A 27,637-nucleotide genomic window follows, 5' to 3' on the forward strand; every position below is an offset into this window, starting at 1 on the left:
GCTGCTTTACTTGGATTTGCCACTGCAGCAGTTGCCATGTAGGCAAAGACAGCTGTGAGATCAAGGCTGGGTATGAGTGGACATGGTTCCCTGAGGCCTCCTTACAAATGTGCTACATTCAGTGGAACTGCAACATGCCAGGAGTCGGTCATCCACCAAGTCAGAATTCAAAGGAGCAGTGGCTTGCTGCCTTGTGCACTAATTGCCAGGCTGGATCAGGGACCATGTCTGTAATCAAGGCACCACCAGACCATATAAGAAAATAGTATTTTTTTTTCTGTTAGCATAAAAAAGTTGCAGGAGTTCTTGTGTTCTGAATGTCAGATTCTTATTGGATCTATGACTTACAAAAATTTTCTCCCATTCTGTGGGTTGTCTTTTCACTTTCTTGTTAGTGTCCTTTGAAGCACAAAAGTTTTTAATTTTGGTAATGTTCAATTTATCTATTTTTTCTTGCTTGTGTTTTGGTATCATATCTAAGAAATCATTAACTGACAGTTCATGAAGATGTATGTTTTCTCTTAGGAGCTGTGTAATTTTAGTGCTTACATTTAGCTCCGTTGTACATTTTGAGTTAATTTTTGTACATGGTGTGAGGTAGGGGTACACCTTCATTCTTTTGCATGTGGATATCTAGTTGTCCCAGCACCATTTGTTGAAAAGACCATATTTTCTCCCTTAAATTGCCTTTGATCCTTGTTAAACATCCGTTGGCCATATTTCTGTGGATCTGTTCATATTTCTGGGTTCTCTATTTCATTCCATTGATCTGTTTGTCTATCCTTTCATCAATATCACACCACCTTGATTACTGTAGCTTGATAGTCTGGAAGCCAAGTAGTGTCAATTCTCTGACTTTGTTTTTCTGTATATTTTTGATGATTCTGGATCTTATGCTTTTTAATATAAACTTTAGAATCAAATTTTCAATATCTACAAAATAATGTACAGGTATTTTGAATAATATTGTGCTGAATTTCAGAAAGGAATAATGAATGGCTTAACAATATTGAGACTTCCTATTCATAAACATGCAATATCTCTCCATTGTTTAGATCTTTGATTTCTTTCATCAGAGTTTTTTACTCCTCCAGACAGATCTTCAACATACTTTGTGAAATCTGTACCTAAGTGTTTCAGTTTTTTGGTACTAATGTGAATGGCATTGTGTTTTAAATTTCAAATTCCAATTGTTCAAAGCTGGTGTATAGAAGAGCAATGGCTTTTGTATATTAATCTGCATCCTGCAAATGTGCTCTACCTGCTTATTGGTTGCAAGAGGCCTTATGTTCATACTTTGGGATTTTCCACATAGATTATCATGTCATGCGTGAACAAAGACAATTTTTTGTTTCTTCCTTCCCATTCTGTATACCTTTTATTTCCTTTTCTTGTCTTACTGTATTAGTTAGCACTTCTAGTACAACACTGAATAGGAGTGGAACCTTGCCTCATTCCTGATCTTAGGGAAAAAACTTCTAGCTTCTCACCATTAAGTACAATGTTAGCTATGATTCTCTTCTTTTAGATGCTCTTTATCAAGAAAGTTCCCCTCTATTTCTAATTTGCTGAGAGTTTTTATCATTAAATTACTGTTAAATTTTATCAAATGTTTTTTCTATATTGATTGATATGACTACATTTTTTCTTCTTTAGCTTGTTATAGATCATTACTTCACTTTTGAACCAGACTTGCATACCTGGAATAAATCCCACTTGGTCGTGGTGTTTCATTATTTTTGTACATTGTTGGATTTGATTTGCTAATTTTTTGAGGATGTTCACATCTATGCTCATCAGAGATACTGGTCTGTAGTTTTTTTGTTTTTTCCTGTAGTGGGTTTATCTGGTTTTGGTCTTAGAGTAATGCTTGCCTTATAGAATGAGATAGGAAGTGTTCTTTCTGCTTCTGTTTTCTAAAAAAATATTGTAGAGAATTGATACTCTTTCCCCCTTAACTCTTTTCTTCCAGTGGAATCATCTGGACCTGGTGGTTTCTGTTTTGAAAGATTATAAATTCATTTAATGCATATAGGCCTTTTCAGATTATGTATGTGTTTTTGGTAGATTCTGCCCTCCAAAGTATCAATTCACTTCATCTAAGTTATCAAATTTGTAAGCATGTAATGGTTTATAAGATTCTTTTATTATCCTTTAATGTTCATGGAATTGGTATTTATGCCCCTCTTTCATTTCTCATACCAATAATTGGTGCCGCCTCTTGTCTCTTGGCTAGCCTGGCTAGAGAATTATACATTCTGTTGATCCTTTCAAATAATCAGCTTTGGATTTTATTGATTTTCTGGTTAAAATATTACTGACTTCTGCTCTGATTTTTATTATGTATTCATAAGCTTGCTTTAGATTTACATTGCTCCTTTATTTAATTTTCTAAGGTAAAAGCTTAGATAAATACCTTTAGGTTTTCTTCTGTACTTTTCTAATATATGCATTCAATGCTATAAATTTCCCTTTAACCACTGCTTTTTCTGCATCTCACAAATTTTGATATGTTGTATTTTTGTTTGCATTTCTTTCAAAATATTTTTAAGTTTCTCTTGAGACTTCTTTGACCCATGTGTTATTTTAAAGTGTGTCGTTTAATCTCCAAATATTTTTGAATTTTAAGCTTTCCGTTACTGATTTCTTATTTAATTTTGTTGTGGTCTGGAACATACTTTGTATGATTTCTATTCTTTTAAGCCTTTTTGGTGTGTTATTTGGTTCATCTTTGTGAATGTTCCATGTGAGCTTGAGAAAAATGTATATTCTTCTGTAGGTGGATAAAGTAGTCAGTGACATTCAATCCAGATGATTGATGATGTTGCACAGTTCAGCTACATCCTTGCTGATTTTTTGCCTGCTGGATCTGTCAGTTATGATATAAGGGTTTTGAATTGTCCAGCTATAATTGTGGCCTTGTTTATTTCTCCTTGCAACTCTTAGTTTTTACCTTGTGTATTTTGACACTCTGTTATTAGGTGCATACACATTAAAGATTGTTATGCTTTCATGGAGAGTAGACCCCTTTATTATGTAATGCACTTCTTTGTTCTCAATAATTTTTCTTATTCTGATAACTACTTTGTCTTAAATTAGTATAACCACCCCAACTCTCTTTTGATTAGTGTTAGCATGATATATCTTTCTCCATCTCTCTCTCTCTCGCCTTTTAATTTTTATATTTAAAGTGGATTTTATAGACAGTAGATAGTTAGGTCTTGTTTTTTATCCACTATGTCAATATAATTCACATTTAAAGAGATTGTTGCTGTAATTACATCAATATCTACCATATTTTATTGGTTTTTATTCATTATACTTGTTTCTCACTAGTTTTTTTTGTCTTTTTCTCTTTTTCTGCCATCTTTGGTTTTAAATGAGCACTTTCTATGATTCCAGTGTCTCTTCTGTCTTAGCTGTATATATTGCATGCTCACGCTCACACACTCTTTCTCTATATATGTATATATTGCTGTAATATTTATATATTACAATATAAATATATGTATTTTGTATTTGTAATATTTTTCTTTTCCTCTTCTTCTGCCTCCTTTGGTTTTAATTAAGCATTTTATATGATTCTAATGTATCTTCTCTTAACAAAATATATTGCTATATATAAGTACAATATAAATTGTATTTCTTTTTAAAAAAATTTTTAGTGGTTACCTTAGCATTTGCAGTATACATTTACAACTAATCTAACTCAATTTTCTTTTTTTTCTTTCTGCTTTTTCCCTGAGATGAAGTTTTGCTCTTGTTGCCCCGGCTGGAGTGCAATGGCACAATCTCAGCTCACTGCAACCTCTGCCTCCCCAGTTCAAACAATTCTCCTGCGTCAGCCTCCCGAGTAGCTGGGATTACAGGCATGTACCACCATGCCCAGCTAATTTTGTATTTTCAGTAGAGATGGTTTTTCGCCATGTTGGTCAGGCTAGTCTCAAACTCCTGACCTCAGGTGATCCACCCGTCTCAGCCTTTCAAAGTGCTGGGATTACAGGCATGAGCCACCGTGCCCAGCCTCTAACTCCATTTTCAAATAACACTACTGCCTCATTGGTAATGCAGGTAAAAAATACCGCATTACCAATGCAGGTAAAATGAGACTATTCTCATTTCCTTCCTCTCATCCTTTATAACATTGCTGTCATTCATTTCACTTCTCCATAAGTTATAATCACTGACTATATTGCTGTTATTACTGTTTTGAAAAGACAGCTCAATTAGTAAACTAACTTATTTTATTTTCATTTACTCCTTCTCTAGTACTCTTTCATTCTTTACATAGATGTGAATTTCTGACCTATGTCATTTTTCTTCTCTATGAAGAATTTTTGTTTTTAACATTTCTGGTAAGGCAGATCTACTAACAACAAAATCCCTCAGTCTTGTTTGTCTAAGAAAGCTTTTATTACTGCTTTACTTTTGAAGGATAATTTTACAAGATACAAAATTATTTGTTAATTTTTTTCCATAAAATTTTAAATATTTTACTCAACTCTCCTTTTTGCATAGTTTCTCAAGAGAAATTCCATGTAATTCTTATCCTTGTTCCTTCATAGGTAAGGTAATTTATTTCCTGTGGACTCCTTCAAGATTTTTTCGTTGTCTTTGATACGCAGTTTGAATATTAAATGCCTAGGAGTTGATTTTTTGGCATTTATCCTGCTTAACGTGCTATGGGTGTCCTGGATCTATGGTTTAGTATCTTTCATTAATTTTGAAGAATTTTTAGCTACCATTATTTCCAATCTTTCTTCTGCTCATTTTTTTCTTTCTTCTCCTTGTAAGCATCTCACAGTTCTTGGATATTCTTTCCTTTTTAATTTTTATTCTTTTTTTCTTTTCAAGTATCTACTGACATGTCTAAGCATACTGATTTTTGTCACTGTGTCTAATTTACTCATGAGCCCATCAAAAACATTCTTCGACCAGGCACAGTGGCTCATGTCTGTAATGCCAGCACTTTGGGAAGCCGAGGTGGGTGGATCACAAGGTCAGGAGATCAAGACCCAGCCAAGATTATGCCACTGCACTCCAGCCTGAGTGACAGAGTGAGACTCCGTCTCAAAAAAAAAAAAAATTCTCCATTTTTGTTACATTGTTTTTTATTTCTAGTATTTCCTTTTTATTCATTGAGTTTCTATCTCTACTTATATTGCCCATGTGGTCTTTCATGGTGTTCACTTTTCCAGTAAAGCTCTTAGCACATTAAGTAGTTACTTTTAACTCCCAGTCTGATAATTCCAAAATTTCTGCCACATCTGAGTCTCGTGCTGAGGTTTGCGTTCTCTCTTCTGGTTTGTCTTTTGTTTTCTTTTTGTTTTGTTCTGTTTTTTGCTTTTTAGTACACCTTGTACTTGTTTGTTGAAAGCCAGACATGGTGTGTTAGATAATTGTCACAGAAGTAAATACCATTTTAGTGTGAGGTTTTATGTTTCTAGGGCTAGGAGTTAAGGCTGTGTTTCATGTTCATTGTAGCTGTTTGTATTGTAGACTTCAGTTTTATCTAGTGTCCTTGTTTTTGTCTCCTTTGTTGTCTTTAGGTTTCCCTAAAAACTGATTTGGCAAATCTCTCAGTTATAATCCACTGATATACTGGAGTCTGTCAATGTGTTGGTAAGGTATTATGGACGGGAAGCATTCTTTTATCTTATCATTAAATCTCAGGGTTTTTTAGGAGCCCTGAATCACTGGAATGTGACCTTCAGAAGAGTTACTTAGCCTTTTTTAAAGGACAGGAAGTCTGCCCTTCCCCAGAGATATGGTTTGGCTATGATATCACCCAAATCTCATCTTGACTTGTAGTTCCCATAATCCCCATATGTTGTGGCAGGGACCCAGTAGGAGGTAACTGAATCATGGGGTTGGTTTCCTCCATGCTGTTCTTGTGATAGTGAGTGAGTTCTCATGAGATCTGATGGTTTTATAAGGGGCTTTTCCCCTTTGCTGGGCACTTCTCTCTCCTGCTGCCAAGGAAAGAAGGACATGTTTGCTTCCCTTCCGCCATGATTATGTTTCCTGATGCCTCCCTAGCTATGTGGAACTATGAGTCAATTAAACCTCTTTTCCTTATAAATTACCCAGTCTCAGGAAATCCTTTATCGCAAATTGAGAACAGACTAATACATCCAGGTCATATTAGGCACTGACCAAGTAGTTTCCTTTGTGGGCAGGATTTTGTTAAGGAGAACAGAAAGCTCTGGACATATTTAAAATAATTACTTTGCCTCTGAGCTTATGCCATAATGGTTACTTTTCCTATCCTGAGCCCAGAGCGGGTGTAGATTTTATCTGACTTTCACTGTAAGAACCTGATGGCGTTTCCTGGAGGTAAAACTCAAAGAAGTGTAGAGACTCCAAAGACTGGGCCCCGCTGAAGTTTTAACTCAAGTTCTACCTTCAGCAATTAGCCAATTACCATGTCAGTGTTCCTGAGAAGTTGTGATTCTGTTTGCCTATTTTTACGATGGCAATTTGCCCTGTGACCTCAGTTTTCTGATGCATGTAAGAAGAATTGTTGATGAGTGTTTTTCCTATTTTGAGAACAGAAACAAGACTTCTAAGCCTTTATACATCTGAGCAGAAACCAGAAGTTTCTGATGTTTTCTTAAACAGATTCTTCCTATGGTTCATGATGTTAAATTATTGTAAGTGTTTATACTCTGCGCCCTGGAGTGCAACTAGATCTTAACATACCTTCTGAAGTTTTTATAAAGAACTTCTAAAAATTATGATTGGTATGGTTTCAATGTTAAGGGTGTTTTATTATATACTGATTTCGTGAAATTTGTGATTAAGGAAACTCTGCTTTAAAAATAAGTACTTGTCCAGGCGCGGTGACTGACGCCTGCAATCCCAGCACTTTGGGAGGCCGAGGTGGGTGGATCATTTGAGTTCAGGAGTTCGAGACCAGCTTGACCAACATGGTGAAACCCCGTCTATACTAAAATACAAAAATATAGCTGGATGTGGTGGCAGGTGCCTGTAATCTCAGCTATTCAGGAGGCTGAGGCAGGAGAATCGCTTGAACCTGGGAGGCAGAGGTTGCAGAGAGCCAAGATTATACCACTGCACTCCAGCCTGGGTGACAGAGCGAGACTTCCTCTCAAAAAAATAAATAAATAAATAAATAATAAATGTACTTAACCACCATTTTTCACACTTTTCTTGGTTTGTATTAGTTGGTATTGACAAAGCACCAAAATGATTTTAAGATTGAGCTCAAGTATCTGGAAGACGACCTCCTTTTGCGCCTTTCTGCAGCAGAGGGAAGCTTTCTGGATGACACCAAACTAGTAGAGAGCTTGGAGGCAACAAAGGCCACTGCGGCAGAGATAGAGCGCAAGGTAGGAAGGGCAGAGGATACCTGGCAGATTCTAATGGTCTGTTTGAATGAGACACATGGGGCGGGCAGTGTAATCAGACTTAGTAATTCCTCTAAGAGGACCACTGTGTGGAATTCAGGTGATTTAATAAGCTGCAACTGGACTGTGTGGGATTCTAAATGGAGATGGAGATGGTTGAATGTGTGCTTCTCCTAATTCCATAGAGATCTCATTCAAATCAGACACTGTCCAGCTACTATTTTTCCTGGGTGATCAAATGTAAAGAAAGTTGAGGCCTGCTGGCTTCTATGGCTGAAAATCTGAAAAGCCTTAGCATCCGGCTCTACCAAACTTATATCCTACAGCTTCTCTGCAGATTCTCCAAGCTGTTGGACATTTTAAAGAAATTCTTAGAGTGGAAGTTTTGTTTACTGGCCTGCCGTGGCAGGATACTGAGCAAATGATAGTCTCCTGCTATACTCAAATGCACTATTCACCCCTGGAAAAATGACATTTCCTAAAAGCCAGTAGAAATTTTTATGAAATAGGCTTCCTGCTAACGTCCAGCATGGGTCCCAATATGCCTTATGTGTGATGTGCACTTTGGGCTTTCACAAATGACCGTTAACCCTTAAAATTCCATCATTTCAGTGTGAATTAGACCCTTATTTGCTTTCTGGAATACTCTTATTACTAAGTAATCTATTAATTACCCAGCAGAAGCTGTGTCACCACACATCCTATATATTTGTCTTAAATTAAGTGAGGAAATGGAATCCCAAATTTCTCCATCTTTTCAAGTAAGTGAATATTAGGCAGCTCCTAAGATGGCAAAGTTAGAACAATTAAGTAAATTAACTTAGCTTTGAAGTTAACTTCTAATTGTCTCTTAAAATGTGTCTTCCTGTCTTCTTCATATATCACCATGTAGTGACTTCCTTCTCTGCCCTACATTTTATTCCCTTTTATACACAAATATTATGAGTCAAGTCTGTAGAGAAGGTTGGGGAAAATACTGTATCCTGTGGGACCAGCGGTAGTCCTGGATAAAATAAATAGATATTTGAGCCTTGGGTAAAACTGAATATATTGGTTGATGGTGGTGGTGGTTTTTCTTTTTTAATTATCTCTCTGAATGTGCCCAGAGGCTAATACATAAAGATAAACTAAATGGAAATATATGGACATATGGATGATTCAGTGCAAAGTTAGAATTAGGCATGAGAGTCTTTATATTAAGGCTTTTTAGTAAGCATAGTTACCGGATATATTATTGACCTTGACTGCTTTTGTATGCCTTGTTGCCTAATAAAGTTATTGGCATTGAATTGACCCAGCAGACTTTTAAGAGCCATCCCTGGGAGGTGATATAGCTGGGTTATTAAGCCTTGAAAGAGAGAGAAGGAGCAGAAAGGTGACATTACTCAGAAACAAATTCTGTAGAACCGAAAACAAGTAGGTTTGTTTAATCTGTAACCTAGAAAACCACTAGAGTTATGTCCATTCTCACTGAAACTCAGTTTATTAAAAAATTATTTTAAAATATGAATGTAAACATTTTAGAAAAGCTCATGCACATGGATGCCATGCATGTTATCTATTTTAATACTCATAATTTTTCATTTCAGGTACGTCTTCCGTTCCTTGGATATGTGTAGAGAATATGAAGAGTATATAAGTTACTTATTTTGTTTGATCCCACCATAGGTGATTGAAGCCAAAGAAAATGAAAGAAAAATCAACGAGGCCCGAGAATGTTACAGACCAGTGGCAGCAAGAGCATCTCTTCTTTATTTTGTTATTAATGACCTCCAAAAAATCAACCCCATCTACCAGTTCTCTTTGAAGGTAATGCTGAATAAGCTAAGAAATATGGAAAACTTTAGGAGTTCAATTTGTTTCTGGAAATTTGGAATTTATTTTATTAATAATAATAACTATTATTATTATTATTGAGACAGAGTCTCACTCTGTCGCCAGGCTGGAGTGCAGTGGCATGATCATTGCAGCCTCTGCCTCCCATGTTCAAGCAATTCTCATGCCTCAGTCACCTGAGTAGCTGGGACTACAGGAGTGCGCCACCACACCGGGCTAATTTTTGTATAATTAGTAGAGACAGGGTTTTGCCACGTTGCCCAGGCTGGTCTTGAACTCCTGGCCTCAAGTGATCCCCCCCTGCTTCGGCCTCCCAAAGTGCTGAGAGTACAGGTGTAAACCACTGCGCGTGGCCAGAATGTATTTTTAAGCAATCAGTGTATACCCAGTAAGGAGTCATGAGGATCTGGTTAACAAAATAACAAAAGCAAAATCCTCATTCTCAGGAATTTTCATTTATAATTTTCAGTAAGACTTTGAGGTAATTAAACTATGGATATGGTATCATATTATATTGGTGTATTGCTCCTGAGCAGACTCTTACTTTTTTTTTTTTTTTTGAGATGGAGTCTCCCTTTGTTGCCCAGGCTGGAGGGCAGTGGTGCGATCTTGGCTCACTGCAAGCTCTGCCTCCTGGGTTCATGCCATTCTCCTGCCTCAACCTCTCTAGTAGCTGGGACTGCAGGCGCCCGCCACCATGCCTGGCTAATTTTTTTGTATTTTTAGTAGAGACGGAGTTTCACCATGTTAGCCGGGATGGTCTTGATCTTCTAACCTCGTGATCCACCCACCTCGGCCTCCCAAAGTGCTGGGATTACAGGTGTGAGCCACAGCGCCTGGCCAGCCAACTCTTAAATTAAAGAGAATTTTTCTTGAGGCTCCTATTTTGTCTTTGTGAAAATGTGTCTTGGAAAGAGAATGCTTATATTTCTTTGCTAAAGAAAGAAAAATAATAAGAACAACTATTTATTAAGTCACTATTACATGCAAGACATTTTTATAGTTTGGCTCATTCTTTATCCCTGTTACATCTCAATAAAGAATATAATATCATCCCCATTAAAAAAATAAGGATGACATTTTCAGACTTTAAATACATTGCCCAATAAATTATATCTGTTATTGTTAAGAGCCAGCATTTCAACCTGTAACTGTTTCCAAAGCCCATGCTCCATACCTTGTATCATGCTGCTGCCTGCTGGGCAGTGCTCATTCATTCTGTTCATCTGTTCATCCATTTTTAGACAAATGTTTATTATGATCAATCATCATGTCAGATGTTTGTCACTTGAGTATATACTTTTGGAAAGAACATAAGGGTGGAGCTATATCTATATATAGATACATAAAGATATATATGTACACATAGATATAGTTCCACCTTTATGAACACACATCAGTTTATAAAAGTAGAAAGTACTGTAAGAGAGAATGATAGAGGTGGAGAGGCTGCTTTACTGGGGGCTCAGGGAAGGCCTCCCAGAGGAAGTAACATTTATTTCTGAAGGATAAGTAGGACTTAGCTATGTAAAGAGAGTTTGGAGAAAACAGGAATGTGTGAGATGAAAGAATTCAGGGATTCCAGGTAGTGAGTGAATTTCTGTGGTTGGAGGGTAATGAGCTAGGGGAAAGGTAGCAAGAAATGAATCTAGAGAGGTGAGAAAGACTTGATCACACAGAATTTTGTAGACCACTGTGTGTGGGATTTGGGGATTATATTCTGGGTGCAACAAGAAGCCATTGGAAGATTTCAAGCAGTTAACTGATGTGATGACAAAAGACTCAGAGATACATGAACAGACCTGAGATATGATTTGAACCTGGAATCATTGACTCTTCGAGATGGACTGGTTATGGGCAATAATAAAGAAGAAAGGATCGAGCATAACTAGCAGGTTTCCTAAGAGTACAGAACTAGTATGCAAAACTTTTAACAAGCACAGTGTGGTTGGAGTTTGAGAGTAACTGTGTATGAGGAGAAGGATAAAACTAAATCATCAGTGTCAGCTCAGTATTAGCCAAATTCCAAAACTACACTAAGGCATTACAATAAAAGAAAAATACTGGGCAGTCCCCCTTGGAAACATTGTTGGTAAACTCCTCCAGAAAATGCTGACAAATTGAATCCAGCCATATACAAAAAGCACAACATATTATGACCAAGTGGAATGTATGCCAAGAATCAAATTGGTTTAACATTCAAGAATCACGAAGTGTAATTAATCAATTAACAGAATAAAAGAAAAAAGCTCATATGGTCGTTTTAATTGATGCAAAGAACTTGAAAAATTTCAAGAAATTAGTTAAAAACAACAACAACCAACTCTCAACTAATGAATAGATGGTGACTTCTCAACATGATAAAATGCATCTAGAAAAAATCTACACCTAAGATGATACTTAATGTTGAAAATGAAATGCTTTTCCCTAAAATCAGGAACAAGACAAGGATATCTTTCTCTCAGCACATCTATTCAACACTGCACTGGAAGTTACAGTCGGTACAATAAGACAATAGAAGGCAAGATATTGAAAAGAAGAAGGAAAACTCTATATTTTCACAGATGACCTGATTATGTATATAGAAACTCCCAAGAAACTCACCAAAACCCTGCTAGGACTAAGAAGTGAATTTTTAGCAAGGTTGCAGGATATAAGGTCGATATACAAAGTACCTTGTATTTCTATACATGAGAAACAAGTGGAAAATAAAATCAGTATCTTAGCACTGTTTACAGTGGCTTCCAAAGCCATGAAACTTGTTAGGAATAATTTTATTAAAATATATGTAAGGTTTGTATTCTAAAAACTACAAAATATTGTTGAGAAAAATTAAAGAAGGCTTAACTAAATAGATACACCATGTTTATCAATTGGAATGCTCAATATTAAGATGTCAGTTCGCTCCAAACTGATAGACTCAATTCAGTCCCAGTCAAAACACCAGAAGACATTTCCTTTTTCCTTTTGGTAGAAATTGGCAAGCTTATCCTAAAACTTTGTGTGAAAATTTAAAAGACTTAAAATAGCTAAATAATTTTGAAAAAGAAAAAAGTGTTGGAAGACTTACAATTTCTGTTTTTAAGACTTCTATCTGTGAACAGGCGCATTGGCTCACGCCTGTAATCGCAGCACTTTGGGAGGCTGAGGCGGGTGGATCATGAGGTCACAAGATTGAGACCATCCTGGCTAACACGGTGAAACCCCGTCTCTACTAAAAATACAAAAAATTAGCCGGGCGTGGCAGCGGATGCCTGTGGTCCCAGCTACTCGGGAGGCTGAGGCAAGAGAATGGCGTGAACCTGTCAGGCGGAGCTTGCAGTGAGATGAGATTGTGCCACTGCACTCCAGCCTGGGCAACAGAGTGAGACTCCGTCTCAAAAAATGAAAAGACATATCTACACAAATCAAGATGTTGTAGTACTGGCCTGAAAAAAAATGCATAGATCTGTGGAACAGATTAGAGAATCCAGAATTACACCCACAAATGCATGGTCAGTTGATTTTCAGTAGGGGTGCCAAGACAATTCAATGAGGAAAGGCTAGTTTTTACAACAAATAGTGCTAGGACAATTGGATATCCACATGACATAAAATAAACCTCAAATTGTTATACCACATAAAAAATTCAAAATGAATTGATTAAGCTATACATTTTCTAGGAAAAAAAATAAGAGAAAAGCTTCGGACTTTGGGTTAGGTAAAGGTTTCTTAGGACACAATAAAAAATAATTAATAAATTGAACCTTATCAAACTTAAAAGTTTATGGTTTTCAAAAGGTATGAAGATGAAAAGGTAGGCCACAGACAACCAAAGACAATATTCTCAATACATACATATAAAACAAAGAATTTGTATCAGGATATATAAAGAACTTGTACAACTCAGTAATAAGAGTTGAACAGACATGTAACACATATGAATTATCCACAAGCACATTAAAAATGCTCATCAGGCATCAGAAAAATTCAAAATAAAAGCAGAATGCAGGGGGCTACAAGTTTAGAAGACTGTTAATAGCAAGTGTAACACAGATATGGTATCACAACTCTCTCACATTGCTGGAGGAAACACAATAAACCACTTTGGAAAACAGTTTGGCAATTTCTTATAAAGGTAAATATACAGTTACAAAATATGATCTCACACTTTTACTCCAGGCATTTACCTAAGAGAAATAAAAATGTATGCCTGCAAACAGCTTGTTAACAAATGTTCAGAGACACTTTATTCATAAAAGTCAACGTCTGAAAACAACCCAAAGGACTGGCACATTAATAGTTATGCAGATTTTGCATGTTCCCACAGTGGGCTATCACTCAAAACATAAAGGTATGAATTGTTGGTATACACAACAACATGGATGTGTCACCAAAACATTATGTTGAAAAGAAGCAGCCAGATACCAAGGAGTATATACCATATGATGCTATTTCTGTGAAATTATTGAAAAGGCAAAATTATTCTACAGTGACAGAGGCAGGTCAGTAATTGACTGGGGCTGGGGATGGTGGTGGAAATTGGCTGTAAATAGGCACGTGAGAACTTTTTCTGGTGATGTAAGTAGAAAGGTTCTATATCTTGGTTGCTACAGTTATTAGAATATATCTATTTGTCAAGACTCATCAAGCTGTACATATAATAGGCACATTTTATTGTGTGTAAATGAAAAACTGATTTTAAAAAAGTGTAAATATCGGCTGGGCATGGTGGCTCATGCCTGTAATACCAGCACTTTGGGAGGCCTAGGAGGGCGGATCACAAGGTCAGGAGATTGAGCCCATCCTGGCTAACATGGTGAAACCCCATCTCTACTAAAAATACAAAAATTAGCCGGGCGTGGTGGTGGACGCCTGTAGTCTCAGCTACTCAAGAGGCTGAGGCAGGAGAATAGCGTAAACCCGGGAGGCGGAGCTTGTAGTGAGCTGAGATTGCCCTACTGCACTCCAGCTTCAGCGACAGAGCGAGACTCCATCTCAAAAACAAAAAAAGTGTAAATATCAGGTTAGTACAGATTGAGCATCCTAATCCAAAAACCGGAATGCTCCAAAATACGAAATTTTTTGAATGCTGACGAGATGCCGCAAGTGGAAAATTCTACACCTGACCTCAAGCACTTCTTGCACAAAATTATTTAAAATATTGTATAAAATTAACTTCAGGCTATGTGTATAAGGTGTATATGAAACATAAATGAATTTTGTTTTTTCATTTTGTTTTGTTTTTTGAGATAGAGTCTCACTCTGTCATCCAGACTGGAATGTAGTGGCACGATCTCGGCTCACTGCAACCTCCACCTCCCAGGTTGAAGCAATTCTCCTGTCCCAGCCCTTCGAGTAACTGGGACTACAGGCACCCACCACCATGCCTGGCTAAATTTTGTATTTTTAGTAGAGATGGAGTTTCACCCTGTTGGCCAGGCTGGTAACAAACTCCTGACCTCAGGTGATCCACCTGCCTCGGCCTCCCAAAGTGCTGGGATTATAGCCATGAACCACCAAGCCCAACCTATAAATGCTTTTGTGTTTAAACTTGGGTTCCATCCCCAAGATATCTCATTATGTATATGCAAATATTCAAAAATCTGAAAAAATCCAAAATCTGAAACACTTCTGGCCCCAACCATTTCAGATAAGACATATTCAAGCTATCCTTCATTAATGCCTTCTTACCAATATTTACTGTATATATCTGTCATTGTAGGATTTTACTTTCACTCAAATATACATACTTCAAGGTTAATTAATCTGTGGTCTCTGGTCCCTATCATCCAAAAATAAATAAATATTTGTATATTGACAGCTATTTATATATATAGATATATTTTTCAAATTTATATATATAGAGAGAGATATAAATATCAAGAGTAATCCTTAAAGGAAGAACAGATGACCAAAGGGCATCCCGAAAGTACATGGAACCAAAAAAAAAAAAGCAAATAACCAGATTTTAAAATAGGATAAGGACGTAAGTGGACATTTCTCCAAAGATGTTATAAAAATGGTCAACAAGCCTGGGCAACACAGAGAAACCTTGTGTATACAAAAAAATTTAAAAATTAGCCAAGTGTGATGACACATACCTGTAGTCTCAGCTACCCAAGAGGCTGAGGTGGGAGTATTGTTTAGGACCAGGAGGCTGAGGTTGCAATGAGCCATGATTACTCCACTGCACTTCAGGCTGGATGACAGAATGAAAGTTTGTCTCAAAAAAAAAGACCAACAAACATATGAAAAAATACTCAACATTACCAATTTTTAGGGAAATGCAAATCAAAACCACAATGAGATATCACCTCACACCCATTAGAATGGCTACTATAAAAAAAAAAATAACAAGTGTTGGTGATGACGTGGAGACATTGGAATCTTTTGGTGGAAATGCAAAATGGTACAGCCGCTGTGGAAAACAGTGTAGCAGTTCCTCAGAAAAATTACAAATAGAATGACCATATGATCAAGCAATTCCACTTATAGCTGTTTATTCAAAAGAATCAAATGAGGGTCTCTAGGAGATATCCAAACACCCAAATTCATAATAGCATTACTTACAATAGTCAAAAGGTGGAAGCAACCCAAGTGTCCATCAGGGGATGAATAGATTGATCGAATGTATATCCATGCAGTTGAATATTCTTTTGCCTTAAAAATGAACAAATTTCTCATACATGCTACAACATGGATGAACCTTGAGGATATTATCCTAACTCAAATGAGCCAGTCACAGTAAGACTGTGACTCTGCTTGTATGAGTGTATTAGTCTGTTTTCACACTGCTGATAAAGACATACCCAAGAGACTGGGTGATTCATAAAGAAAGAGAGTCACAGTTCCACGTGGCTGGGGAGGCCTCACAATCATCACGGAAGGTGAAAGGCACTTCTTACATGGCAGCAGGCAAGACAGAATGAGAGCCAAGTGAAAGAGATTTCCCCTTATATAACCATCAGATCTCATGAGACTTATTCACTACCACCAGAACAGTATGGGGGAAACCGCCCCCATGATTCAGTTATTTCCCACCAGGTCCCTCCCACAACACATGGGAATTATGGGAGCGATAATTTAAGATGAGATTCAGGTGGGGACACAGCCAAACCATATCAGTGAGGTACCTATAATAGTCAAAGTCATAGATACAGAAAGTAGAATAAAGGTGGTTGCCAGGGTTGGGGGGAAGGAAGAATATACAGTTGTTTAATGGGTACAGAGCTTCAGTTTTGCAAAATGAAAAAGCTGTGGCATCCTAGTGACACAAGATTTAGCTTTTCTTGTTCCTCTTTGGGAGCTATTTGTGTTAATATGGACTGCCACATGTAATGTTTAAATTGGACTCATCACATTGTGTTGTATTTTTGTAATCTTACGTGAAGAGAATCTGTACTGCAAGTAAAACCTACTCCCCCAAAAATGTGTGGCCTTGAGTCTGCATTAAACAGTGTAATTTATGTTCATGAAAAAAAAATTCCAGAGACTGGTTACACAAGAATGTGAATATACTTAACACTATTGAACTGAATGTGTGTACACTTAAAATTGTTAAGATGGTAACTTTTATGTTATGTGTATCCTACCACAATTAAATATTAAAATATTGTTTTAAGTACATGGGCAGAAGGAGAGAAAATGATGCAATTCAGTTGCTTGGAAAGAGACTGAATGGATTTCATGGAATCATATTCATAATAACAGTAATGACAGCAAACATTTGATGAGCATGTACCATGTGCCAGAAACTATAATCCTTCTAAAAATTTTGCCTCATTCTCACTCCCTATTGATAAAACTTAAACCATCGCCCTGTGTATCTGGGGCTAGCTAGATATCCAGGCGCCAATTGTCACATTTTAATGGTCACATTAAATTTCCCAGGCATTTAACGTGCTGTTCCACAGAGTGATTGAGCAGGCTGACAAGGTGGAAGACATGCAGGGACGCATCTCTATCCTGATGGAGAGCATCACCCACGCCATCTTCCTCTACACCAGCCAGGCGCTGTTTGAGAAGGACAAGCTCACCTTCCTGTCCCAGATGGCTTTTCAGGTAAGGAAATCAGTTACTTGAAAAAGGATCCCCAGAACCAAAGGCAGATGCCTCTCTCTCTCTCTCTCTCTGTCTCTCTCTCTGTCTCTCTCTCTCTATATATATATAATATATATATAATATTATATATGTATTTTTATGTAAAATAGTATATATTTTTATGTAATATATAAAATATTATATATTTTCTGTTGAAGCAAAATATAATAGGCACCTTTTTCAGAAGCTCTTGGTGGCATGAGGAGAATTTGCCTCCCATGGGGAACTTGGGCATGTGACAGCCTTCTCCTAGGTCCCAGTGCTTTGGTTTGGGGAGTGGGCACTGGGGGGTGGGTATACACATTACACTCCTACCACAGTGGTCACCCTGAAAAACATTCATGAGACATTCTTCTCACCTTCTCGGGTCCTGTAAAGAACCGTCCAGGCCCTACCAGGAAGGTTCTTTGAGATGAGGGTTATGAGTCCAGATCTGAGTGGATCTGGGAGTTGTTCAGAGTCTCCCTACAAAACAGCGACTGGGTTCATCCATGTTGTCACAAATGACTGAATTTTCCTTTTTTAACATTGTGTGTAGTTAATAATGTGTATTTTTAAATTGCTAAAGGAGATTTTAAGTCTCATCACAAAAAAGATAAGTATGTGACGTGATGGATATATGAATTAGCTTAATTTAACCATTCTACAATATAAACATGTATCAAAGCATCACACTGTACCACTTAAATATATATAATTATTATTTGTCGATTAAAATTAGGAAAATGACAGCAGTGAATAGGTAAAGAGAGCTCCAGGTTTCTTGCCCACACCTTCAGTGAAACCTGCTTCCTTTTTTTTTTTTTTTTCCTTTTTCACATGAATTTCTATGAAAGACTTTGTTTAAATAAAAGTGTTTGTGGCCAGGCGCAGTGGCTCACGCCTGTAATCCCAGCACTTTGGGAGGCTGAGGTGGGTGGATCACGAGGTCAGGAGATTGAGACCATCCTGGCTAACATGGTGAAACCCCGTCTCTACTAAAAATACAAAAAATTAGCCAGGCGTGGTGGCGGGCGCCAGTAGTCCCAGCTACTTGGGAAGCTGAGGCAGGAGAATGGTGTGAACCTGAGAGGCAAAGGTTGCAGTGAGCCGAGATCACTCCACTGCACTCCAGCCTGGGCGACAGAGGGAGACTCCGTCTTTTAAAAAAAAAAAAAAAAAAAAAAAAAAGTGTTCATGATAAGAAAAAAGAAACCCTTGCAGACCACATTCCTAGATAAAATAAGCAGGTTGTCCCTTTTTTTTATCAGCTAGTTTGCTTTATGTCTTTTTCTATCCAAATGTTAAGGAAATATCTACATCTTACCTATTCTGTGTGTGCCAAAGAAGGCACTTTATACACACCTGTAGCTAATGATGAACTGTACATCTAATAAACAGGAGCAAGGCATTACACAATGAATTACTTGTTTTTTTATTTGTTTGTTTTGAGACAGAATCTCGCTCTATTGCCAGGCTGGAGTGCAGTGGCGCGATCTCAGCTTACGCAACCTCCGCCTCCCAGGTTCAAGCGATTCTCCTGCCTCAGCCTCCCAAGTAGCTGGGACTACAGGCACGCACCACCACACCCAGCTAATTTTTGTATTTGTAGTAGAGATGGGGTTTCACTGTGTTGGCCAGGATGGTCTTGATCTCTTGACCTCATGATCCACCCGCCTCTGCCTCCCAAAGTGCTGGGATGACAGCCGTGAAATACTTGTTTTGTATGTACTGCTCATTAATAGGAAAAGGCCAGGGATGATAGTACATGACATGAACATCTATTTAAAACTTCCCTTTGGAAGCCATAGCTGTATCATAACCTCAACTCCTGACAATCTACATAAATCAAAGTTTCATAACTATATGGACAATTATTTGTTTGTTGAAATAAACTCAAGAAAAAAAATCTAATAAAATATTTTAATGCATGTTATCACTTATAACACCTTTTGAAAATATCTGGAATTTTAAGATAATATAAAGCTCAAAAATTTTACCTGTTTAGTTCTGTGGGGTGTTATGGTTTTTATATGAAAATTAGGAATACTTCATTTGTACTCTCCAAAATATACTATGGATTTTTTATCAGTTCTGTGAGCAGAATATCTGAAGTTTATTCCACTTCACAATGTGTTTAGTTGTACCTGTAAAAGGTTTTCTCATTCTTCTCGATATAATCTTACATATTAAACTTCATGTACCTCGTAGTTTATTGAATAACTACTGTACCAGAATTAACTAATAATACTGATTCTACCTTCTGTTTAGTAATTTAATCCATTGTCACCAGAGGCTTTCTCATTTTGAATAAGTGTTAAGACAAGTTTGATCTAATAATAAAACACTTATGAATGCATATTTTAAATATGTTGCTAATAGAGATAGGTGTTAGAATTGGAGTAAATCAGCCTTCATAATTATTTTCTGTTAGATTTCTGATCATGGTTTTGAGATCATTGACATAATCTGAGATTCACTATTTCAACAATAGAACAGATATCAACTGGACTTCCCAGCAGGTGTGGTTCTACCTGCTCAGTCATGTCTGTTAAATGTGTGACTACTTCCGGTGTCATGATTTTGATGTAAACCAAATAATCCTTTTCAATTTTGTCTACTCTCAAGATTTTGTTGAGAAAGAAAGAGATAGACCCCCTTGAATTGGATTTCCTGCTTCGATTCACCGTTGAACACACTCATCTGAGTCCTGTTGACTTCCTAACTTCTCAGTCATGGAGTGCTATCAAGGTATGTTAGGAATACAGTTTCTTAATTTCTGGATCTTATTTAAAATACTAGCTCTCTCCAGTGTTGAAATGTAAACATTAAAGAATACAAGTGATGTATTAAGCACCATTTCAGTTTAGAAATGCCCTATATAATGTAATGTTATTAATCTTTGTATTATTAAATTGGTTAATTTCTCATTTAGATGTAAAGGAGCCTTTAACTTATGTATGGGTGGAAAAGTTAATAAACATGTACAATCTGTCAGGACCTTTGATAAAAGCCAAGTGATACAAATGAATATTTTTTAAAATTTCCTTAAATCTACTTTGTTTTCTTTTTAAATTGTTTCTCCATTTTTCTAAATAGTTCTTTAAATTACACCACAATAGGTTAGTTTATTCTCATTGTAAAATGTTTAAGCAAAGCAGAATATTATAGAGAAAAAAGTGACAGTTGGCTTAAACCTCAATTATCAATGCTCATTGCATTTTTCTGTCAAAGGCCCTATTGTTAGGAGTTAATTCTCCCAGGATCTGGAGTATCTTAATGATGTTCAACATACGCTAAGCTTTGCCCTACTCTTTTTTCTAAGAAGGAAATATTTCTATGCATTGAAAATAACTGTTACCTCTTATTTTTATATATGTTCAGTTTTTTAAATTAGAATTTGTAATTAGATTGTAACTTTAGAATTCAAAATTCAAGTTCAAATGTGTATCACTCAGGGTGTCAACAGGAAACAGATGGCACATTCAAAAGGGTGATGAAGAAAGTTTAACCAAGAGTCTGTTTTCATAGTATGGGCAAGAAGGATTAGGAAATCAGCCAGGGGATGGGGCAGGAAAAAGGAGGAAAAGGACAGTTACTGGAGCTACTGAGAAATGAAGTTATGGGAGAGAGCCAACCGTAGGGGATCTGTGGCCTGTGGCGGAGAAACATATTCCCTGCCAAACCACATTCCTGTGAGAAAGAGCTGGGGTGGAAATGTTCCCAGAAAGGAGTCCTGATCCAGACCCCAAGAGAGGCTCTTGGATCTCGTGCAAGAAAGAATTCAGGGTAAGTCCGTAAAGTGAAAGCAAGTCTGTTAATAAAGGAACGAAGAATGGCTACTCCATAGGCAGAGTAGCCCTGAAGATTGCTGGTTGCCCATTTTTATGGTTATTTCTTGATGCTAAACAAAGGGTGGATTAGTCATACCTCCCGTTTTTAGACTATATAGGGTAACTTCCTAACGTTACCATGGCATTTGTAAACTGTCATGGCACTGGTGCAGTGTAGCCGTGACAACAACCGGGGTCACCTTCATCACCATCTTGGTTTTGTTGGGTTTTAGCCAGCTTCCTTACTGCAAGCTGTTTTATCTTTATGACCTGTATCTTGTGCCAACTTCCTGTCTCATCCTGTGACTTAGAATGCCTTAACCTCCTAGGAATGCAGCCCAGCAGGTCCCAGCCTCAATTTACCCAACTCCTATTCAAGATGGAGTTGCTCTGGTTCAAATGCCTCTGACAGAAGTACCCCCACTTCTCTCTTCTCCAGTCTTCCAGGCTCCTGTCATTGCATTTTGTTGGCCAAACCCAACTAGGTCAGGGAACCAGGGAACTTAGCTCAAGTGTCCTTTGAGCTCACCCGTTCCGCAGAGCAAAAAACAAAAACAAAAGCAAAATTAGGAAATCTGGAGAGGAAAGTGAACACTATCCAGCACGGATTTTTTACATAAAATTAGGCACATTCACAAGTCTTCATCTCAAACTATGAAGTATCGTTCACACCATTCCTACTTGTTTCCCTATCATATTACAGGCAATTGCCCTCTTGGAAGAATTTCGAGGCATAGACCGAGATGTGGAAGGATCTGCCAAGCAGTGGAGGAAGTGGGTAGAATCCGAGTGTCCAGAAAAAGAAAAATTACCTCAAGAATGGAAGAAGAAGAGTTTAATACAGAAGCTGATTATTCTGAGAGCAATGCGCCCTGACAGAATGACATATGCTCTCAGGTGGGGTGGTCAGCAGTTTTGGAAACACAAGTAAACATATAGGAAATGTAGTCTGAGGAGTTAGGAGGATCTGGTGGAAGTGTTTACCATCCATATTGATGGGGAGTGATTCTGCTGAGATTTTGATATTATAATCATTGCTACTGTTAAAATTTGCTAAACACTAAACCATGTGCTAGGCAGACTCAGCACATTCTTCCTGAAAAACTTAATTCTGAAATCAGTAGAGGGGAGACAGGGGACTGATGAAAATACTCCTGGAAGAGAAATGGGTGTCAGCAGAGTTCAGAGGCCAGGAACATGCATTCATGCATTATCCAAGTATAATTTCCATCGTTTTCATTCAGTGATGGGATGGCATTTTGGCTCTGAAGATTTTGCATGTAAAACCAAAATGAATTCCTTTCATGAAGTCACTCATAGTCCCTCTAACTTTACAACCAATGCAATTTCAAAGCAGAAACCCTTGTCTACATCTTGGTTTAAGTGTCCTTTTTCTTTGCCCTCTTGGCTTCTAAATGGTAATGTGCTGCTTAATTCACACAAGTCTTATTCTAATTTGAATTCACCAAGGAAAGAGTTCTCAACTTCCTTCCCTATTGTGTTTCTTCAGTAACATTCATGTGCCTCAGGTTTTTTCCTTTGCTTTGTCTAGTTCAGCCAATTTTCCCTTTGCAGAAGCCTCTGCTGAACTCTACTTTACAAGTTAATTCTGCTTAGTAGTACTTACTTTCTGCTAAATCTGATGCTGCTGGAAAATACTTGCTTAATTGAGCCTCCCTGTGTTAGAAACACCCCAAAAAGCATTTGTATATTCATGAGAAGCCCAGCAGGCTGGAAAATTGCACTGTGGCAAATCTAATGAACTGTTAATAAGTAATGGGGGAATCTGGCAGGGGATTTGGGGGATACAAAGCCATAGCAGACAGCTGATGACACTCGGAGGGGGGTCTCAGTAGCCCCCCAAAATGGAATTGTAGGCTTCTGATTTTCAGAGCTTCTAAGGAAGAGAGGGATTTCATTAACACACCTACCCCATACATCCAGTTGGATTCATATTGTTATTCTAACAAGACATCCCACATAATAAACATGGTTACTTCTATCCTGTGCCTGTGTGGTTTAAGCTTATCCAAATGGTGACTCTCTTCAAGGTCAAAACGACTGATCATGTTTTTTTGTATTCTTGTTTTTTATAGAAATTTTGTAGAGGAAAAACTGGGTGCAAAGTATGTAGAGAGGACCAGATTGGACTTAGTTAAAGCATTCGAAGAAAGCAGCCCGGCCACCCCCATATTCTTCATCCTGTCTCCAGGGGTAGATGCCCTTAAAGACCTGGAGATTCTTGGTGAGTGGCAGGGAGGCTCACTGGCCCGCCCTTTCTCCCTCCCTCCCTTTCACCCCCCACCCCCTTCCCTTCCTTTCAGTTCACAGTGATCTTAGTTTCTTTTTTATTGTTGTTGAAGATTGGATGTATGGAAAATATAAAGCTAATAACACCATAGTCTGAAGAAATGTTGAAATGGAACATTCCTCTGGCTGGCATAATGCAAGTTTCCTTTGTACTGTTTTCCACCTTTTGACTATATGAGGGCCAAAGGGCAATTTTCCCCATGTTCATGTAATCTTGTGCCCCCTGTGACTAAATAATGGTCATTAGAGCAAGTGTATTTGATTGCACAAGGCACTGTCGCCTTTGTGTTCTGGATTACCATTCCCCACGGCCTGCACCAAGAATACCAGGTTAATATAGCTGTGACCTGACTGCTCAATTTAAATGCAGCCTCACAAGGTGAGAGGCTTGTGCGTTTACCCAATGAACAGATCCATTGAAAAAAAATGATGTGATATCTACCACATGTTGCTCCTTTTTATGAGAGAAATGCTTTGCTACTCCTGCAAGAGTTTATAAAGCTCCATAACAATGCCTGCCATCTATCAAAATGTCAAAAGCTTCATTATCATAAAACCTAAGGAACTGGCTTCCACAGGCTTTTCTAATGCTTGCAGTGAGGCAGCTGTGGAGAGCTCAAAATGCTGCTTGTGGATACAACAGAAGTTTCATTTGGATTCTTCAGGACAGTCACCCAGAAGATGGCTGCGGTGACCACAGATGTGCATTAGACCACAGAATTCCAGGCTCCTCTTACCCTCCTTCATAGATGTTTCCTCTCACCATGGTGTATTCTCCCACAGGCAAAAGACTTGGCTTTACAATTGACTCTGGAAAATTCCACAATGTGTCTTTAGGACAAGGTCAGGAGATGGTGGCAGAAATGGCACTGGAGAAAGCTTCCAAAGGAGGACACTGGGTCATCCTCCAAGTGAGTATTAAGTTTCAGGGAAGACACAGGCATAAACACAGAGGAGGGCCAGGGCAGAGCTGTCCAGCCCATCAGAATGCCCCGTTAACAAGGCGATTTGCAGAGTCCAGCCAGTTCTGTCAGTGTTCATGATGCCTGCAGAGACGGTGAGGGGCTCTGCGGACAGTGATGGCTGCCATCTTCTGAGAGACTGTCTCGCCACTGTGCTCTGAAATTAAAACTGTTAGGAAGAGCTTCATCATTCCCTTCACTTAGAGATATCTGGAACACTCAATACTGCCTGAGAACAAACAAGCTCGTTTAGATTGCCAACACTGTTATCATAGTATCTGGGTTGACATTAGAGTCGACAGAACTCTTTTTAATGTATATTATTGTTGCAGAATTTTGCTCTTTAGCTCAGTTAAAACCGGGTTCTTGTCACACAACCAGAAAGGACTAGGAACACAGACACATTGAAGGGTGGGGGGAACGGAATTTATTGAGCGAAAAAGAAAAAAAAATACTCTCAGCAAAGTGAGAGGGGATCCTGCTAACACGCCCCGACCTCACAGATTGAGTACCAAGCCACCACACAGGAGCTGTAGAGGCCAGGCTCCTCCCCGCTGCAAATGATGCCAATTTCCTATGGCTCCACCGCATTCTCCCAATGCACAGGCAGGTCAGAGATCCTCTGGGGACCTTCCCCAATACCTGGCTCCTGCGTTAATCATTATCTCATACAAGTCCAACTCTGCCCCTACCTGGTGTGTAACATTACCTTTGATTATAAATTAAATTTGAGTAGAAAACTCCTTTATCCCTTCTCAGGCAAGCATCATACAGACCTATGGTTCTCCCACCCCAGTGTCCTCTGGGATGGCCCCCTTGGCTGAGTATTACAGGAACCAGTGGAGCAAAGGCCAGCATTAGAGGGCACCTGAGAAATGTGCTGACTCCATCCACAGCACGCTCTGTTAGCTGTCTCAGCAGGTCTAGGAATGGCTGTTTAGTTTTCAGCTCAGTCATGCAAAGGTTCAGTAGGCAATTCACAGGCTACCTTATCTCGGATCATTACAACAAAGCTCCAAGGGTAGAGTCGCCATTCTCCATATAAAGATGAGAAAAGCGAGCACCCTAGTAGCTGGAGAGCCTCAAGGCCACATGGCTGGTTGGATAGCAGAGCTACTACTTGAGACTAGGTCTGTTTGGCAGCAGGTGACATTCCTGAAAATAGCCACCCTTATGCAAGATACAGCATTGGCCTCCCTTAGTGTCTCCAGTATCCAGACTCGGTGCCTTTGGCATTTGTGCTTGAAATGCAACTGGATTCATAAAGAAGCTTCCAGAGTCCAAGCAGGCTTATGACTGCAGGAATGTAACCTTCTAGGACAATACCCACTGCTTCGATGAGGCCTTCATAGAGAGACCTTTGTAAGGGGACTTGAGGGCAGTGTGGTGCATCCCCTTCTGAGGCTCAGAATCAGAAACACAGGAGGGTTGGCGTTTTCAGAGAAAACAGTTGAGGCTTAGACAGTTTGGTAAATTTTAAGATTGTCTCAGAAAGGAAAGAGCTCTTTGAGCGTTCTCATGCTCCCAGCGGCTCAGACTGGAGAGAACATTAGGAGGGCTATAGTCATCCTCAAAAGAACATATTCAAAATAACTGTTTCCATTACTTTTGTATCTATGCTGAGTTACTTGTTGTCCCTAAAATTGCAAGTTGTAAGTTTTAACGTAAAAAAAAAAAATGTAAAAGATCTTATTTTGTCAAGGATCTACTTTTGGATATTTGTTTCAGACCTTTGATTTTTGTTCTTAGGGCTAAGCCGGTAACCAAGAATGTAACTGTTTAAACCTCTTCACTCTCCGTCCCCGTACCCACATAGAGTAATTGGTAAGGAGGGATTATACCAGGCTTTAGGCCATCCCAGTGTCTAGAAGTTTCTAGTATCATTTGATCAGCAGGAAAAAGAGAAGCAGGACTTTGAAGAAAGAGAAGACAAGCATAATGGAAACTTGTTATACTGTTCATAATTTACATTATATTAACATGGGTATATGATATGTATGTACATGTTAATTGGTTCTTACCCAAGCCCCAATATGATCAATTATTATTATTAGATAGAGCCCACTAAAGGTGTTTAGATAGTAGTTAATCAAAAGCCCATGTTCCAAAGAAAACTATCATAAAAGTAGCAGGCTGGCAACTATCTTTATCTCATATGCACACCAGAAGGTTTGTGAATTAACATAGCATACTAAAAACCATTTCTCAAGGGCAAAATGACCATTTTTCATGCGTTTCCAAGACACATAGATTGTCTAAACAAGCATTGCTGTTCTTGGAAAAATAGGCATAAGAATCTAGCCAGTCCCGAAGCCAGTACCCTCAAGAATATCTGCCAAGCTAGATTCCGACGTGTGCCTGTGCTCCACGATGGCTCGCTGGGAGGTTTTTCTGTCCCCTTCAGTAACTCCAAAGTCACTGCCTTGAATATTTTTACATTTGTTTCAAGTAAACTTTTCAAGTAAGGTACTGCTGTACCCCGTAAGACAGAGAATGAAGATATAATTGAGTTTACAAAGCAGGTTTTATTATTGTTTCTTTTGTTTTCTTTTATGATTGACACAATTAGGAGTGAGAAATACTCTTTCCTTATAACGCGTTAACAAGCATGTAAAGGAGGGAACTTAGAGCCCTTATCTACTGTATTACTGTGCTAGAGTAGACGGCCAACTTTTTGTGTCTTCTGTGTTTCTGAGTCCTAATCCCTTCTTCTCATAAAGACATCAGTCATATTGGTTTAAGACCCTTCATAAGGACCACATTTAGCTTTAATCATCTCTGTAAAGACTCGATTTCCAAATACAGTCACATTATGAGATGCTGGGGGTTGAGACTTCAAAATATGAATTTGAGGGTACACAATTCAGCCCATCACATCTACCGATGTTCATTATTTGCCAAGGGAATAAAAACCAATAATGTGAATGACTGAGTTGGCTTAGGTCTTTTTGCAATAGAAATTTTAAAGAAGAATACCTGCATTATTATTTTGTTCCATGTTTGCCTTCATTCTCTGTATTTTTGTGGCTGTCGTGATCTTAAATGTTTTTCTTTGTTGGAAATAATTATATATATCTGGGTGTGATGTTTCAATTACTATATCGAGGACTTCTCCAAAGCCAGAGAGCGTGTAAGGTGCAGCCTTTATACCTCCCTCCCAGCACCAACTACCAAGCTATACCCTGTGGGTGTTTGGTATTGCAGGAGCAAATATGTGAATCATAAAACGGAAAAGCAAAGAATGATGACGGTGGCGGCATTTAAT

The 27,637-nt window shown here is 38.3% G+C and overlaps 1 protein-coding gene across 1 annotated transcript in view; it reads left to right on the forward strand.

The window, feature by feature from the left end:
• Positions 1–27,637, forward strand: part of DNAH11 (dynein axonemal heavy chain 11) — a 372,580-nt gene that overhangs the window by 317,061 nt on the left and 27,882 nt on the right. Inside the window, exons 68-74 of the mRNA XM_050784822.1 lie at positions 7,188–7,352; positions 9,039–9,179; positions 17,079–17,249; positions 19,896–20,018; positions 21,804–21,997; positions 23,197–23,345; positions 24,194–24,321. Of these exons, the coding sequence (XP_050640779.1) occupies positions 7,188–7,352; positions 9,039–9,179; positions 17,079–17,249; positions 19,896–20,018; positions 21,804–21,997; positions 23,197–23,345; positions 24,194–24,321 (1,071 nt within the window). The remainder of the gene's footprint in view (positions 1–7,187; positions 7,353–9,038; positions 9,180–17,078; positions 17,250–19,895; positions 20,019–21,803; positions 21,998–23,196; positions 23,346–24,193; positions 24,322–27,637) is intronic.

Source organism: Macaca thibetana, chromosome 3 (genome assembly GCF_024542745.1).
Source record: "Macaca thibetana thibetana isolate TM-01 chromosome 3, ASM2454274v1, whole genome shotgun sequence".
NCBI lineage: Eukaryota > Metazoa > Chordata > Mammalia > Primates > Cercopithecidae > Macaca > Macaca thibetana.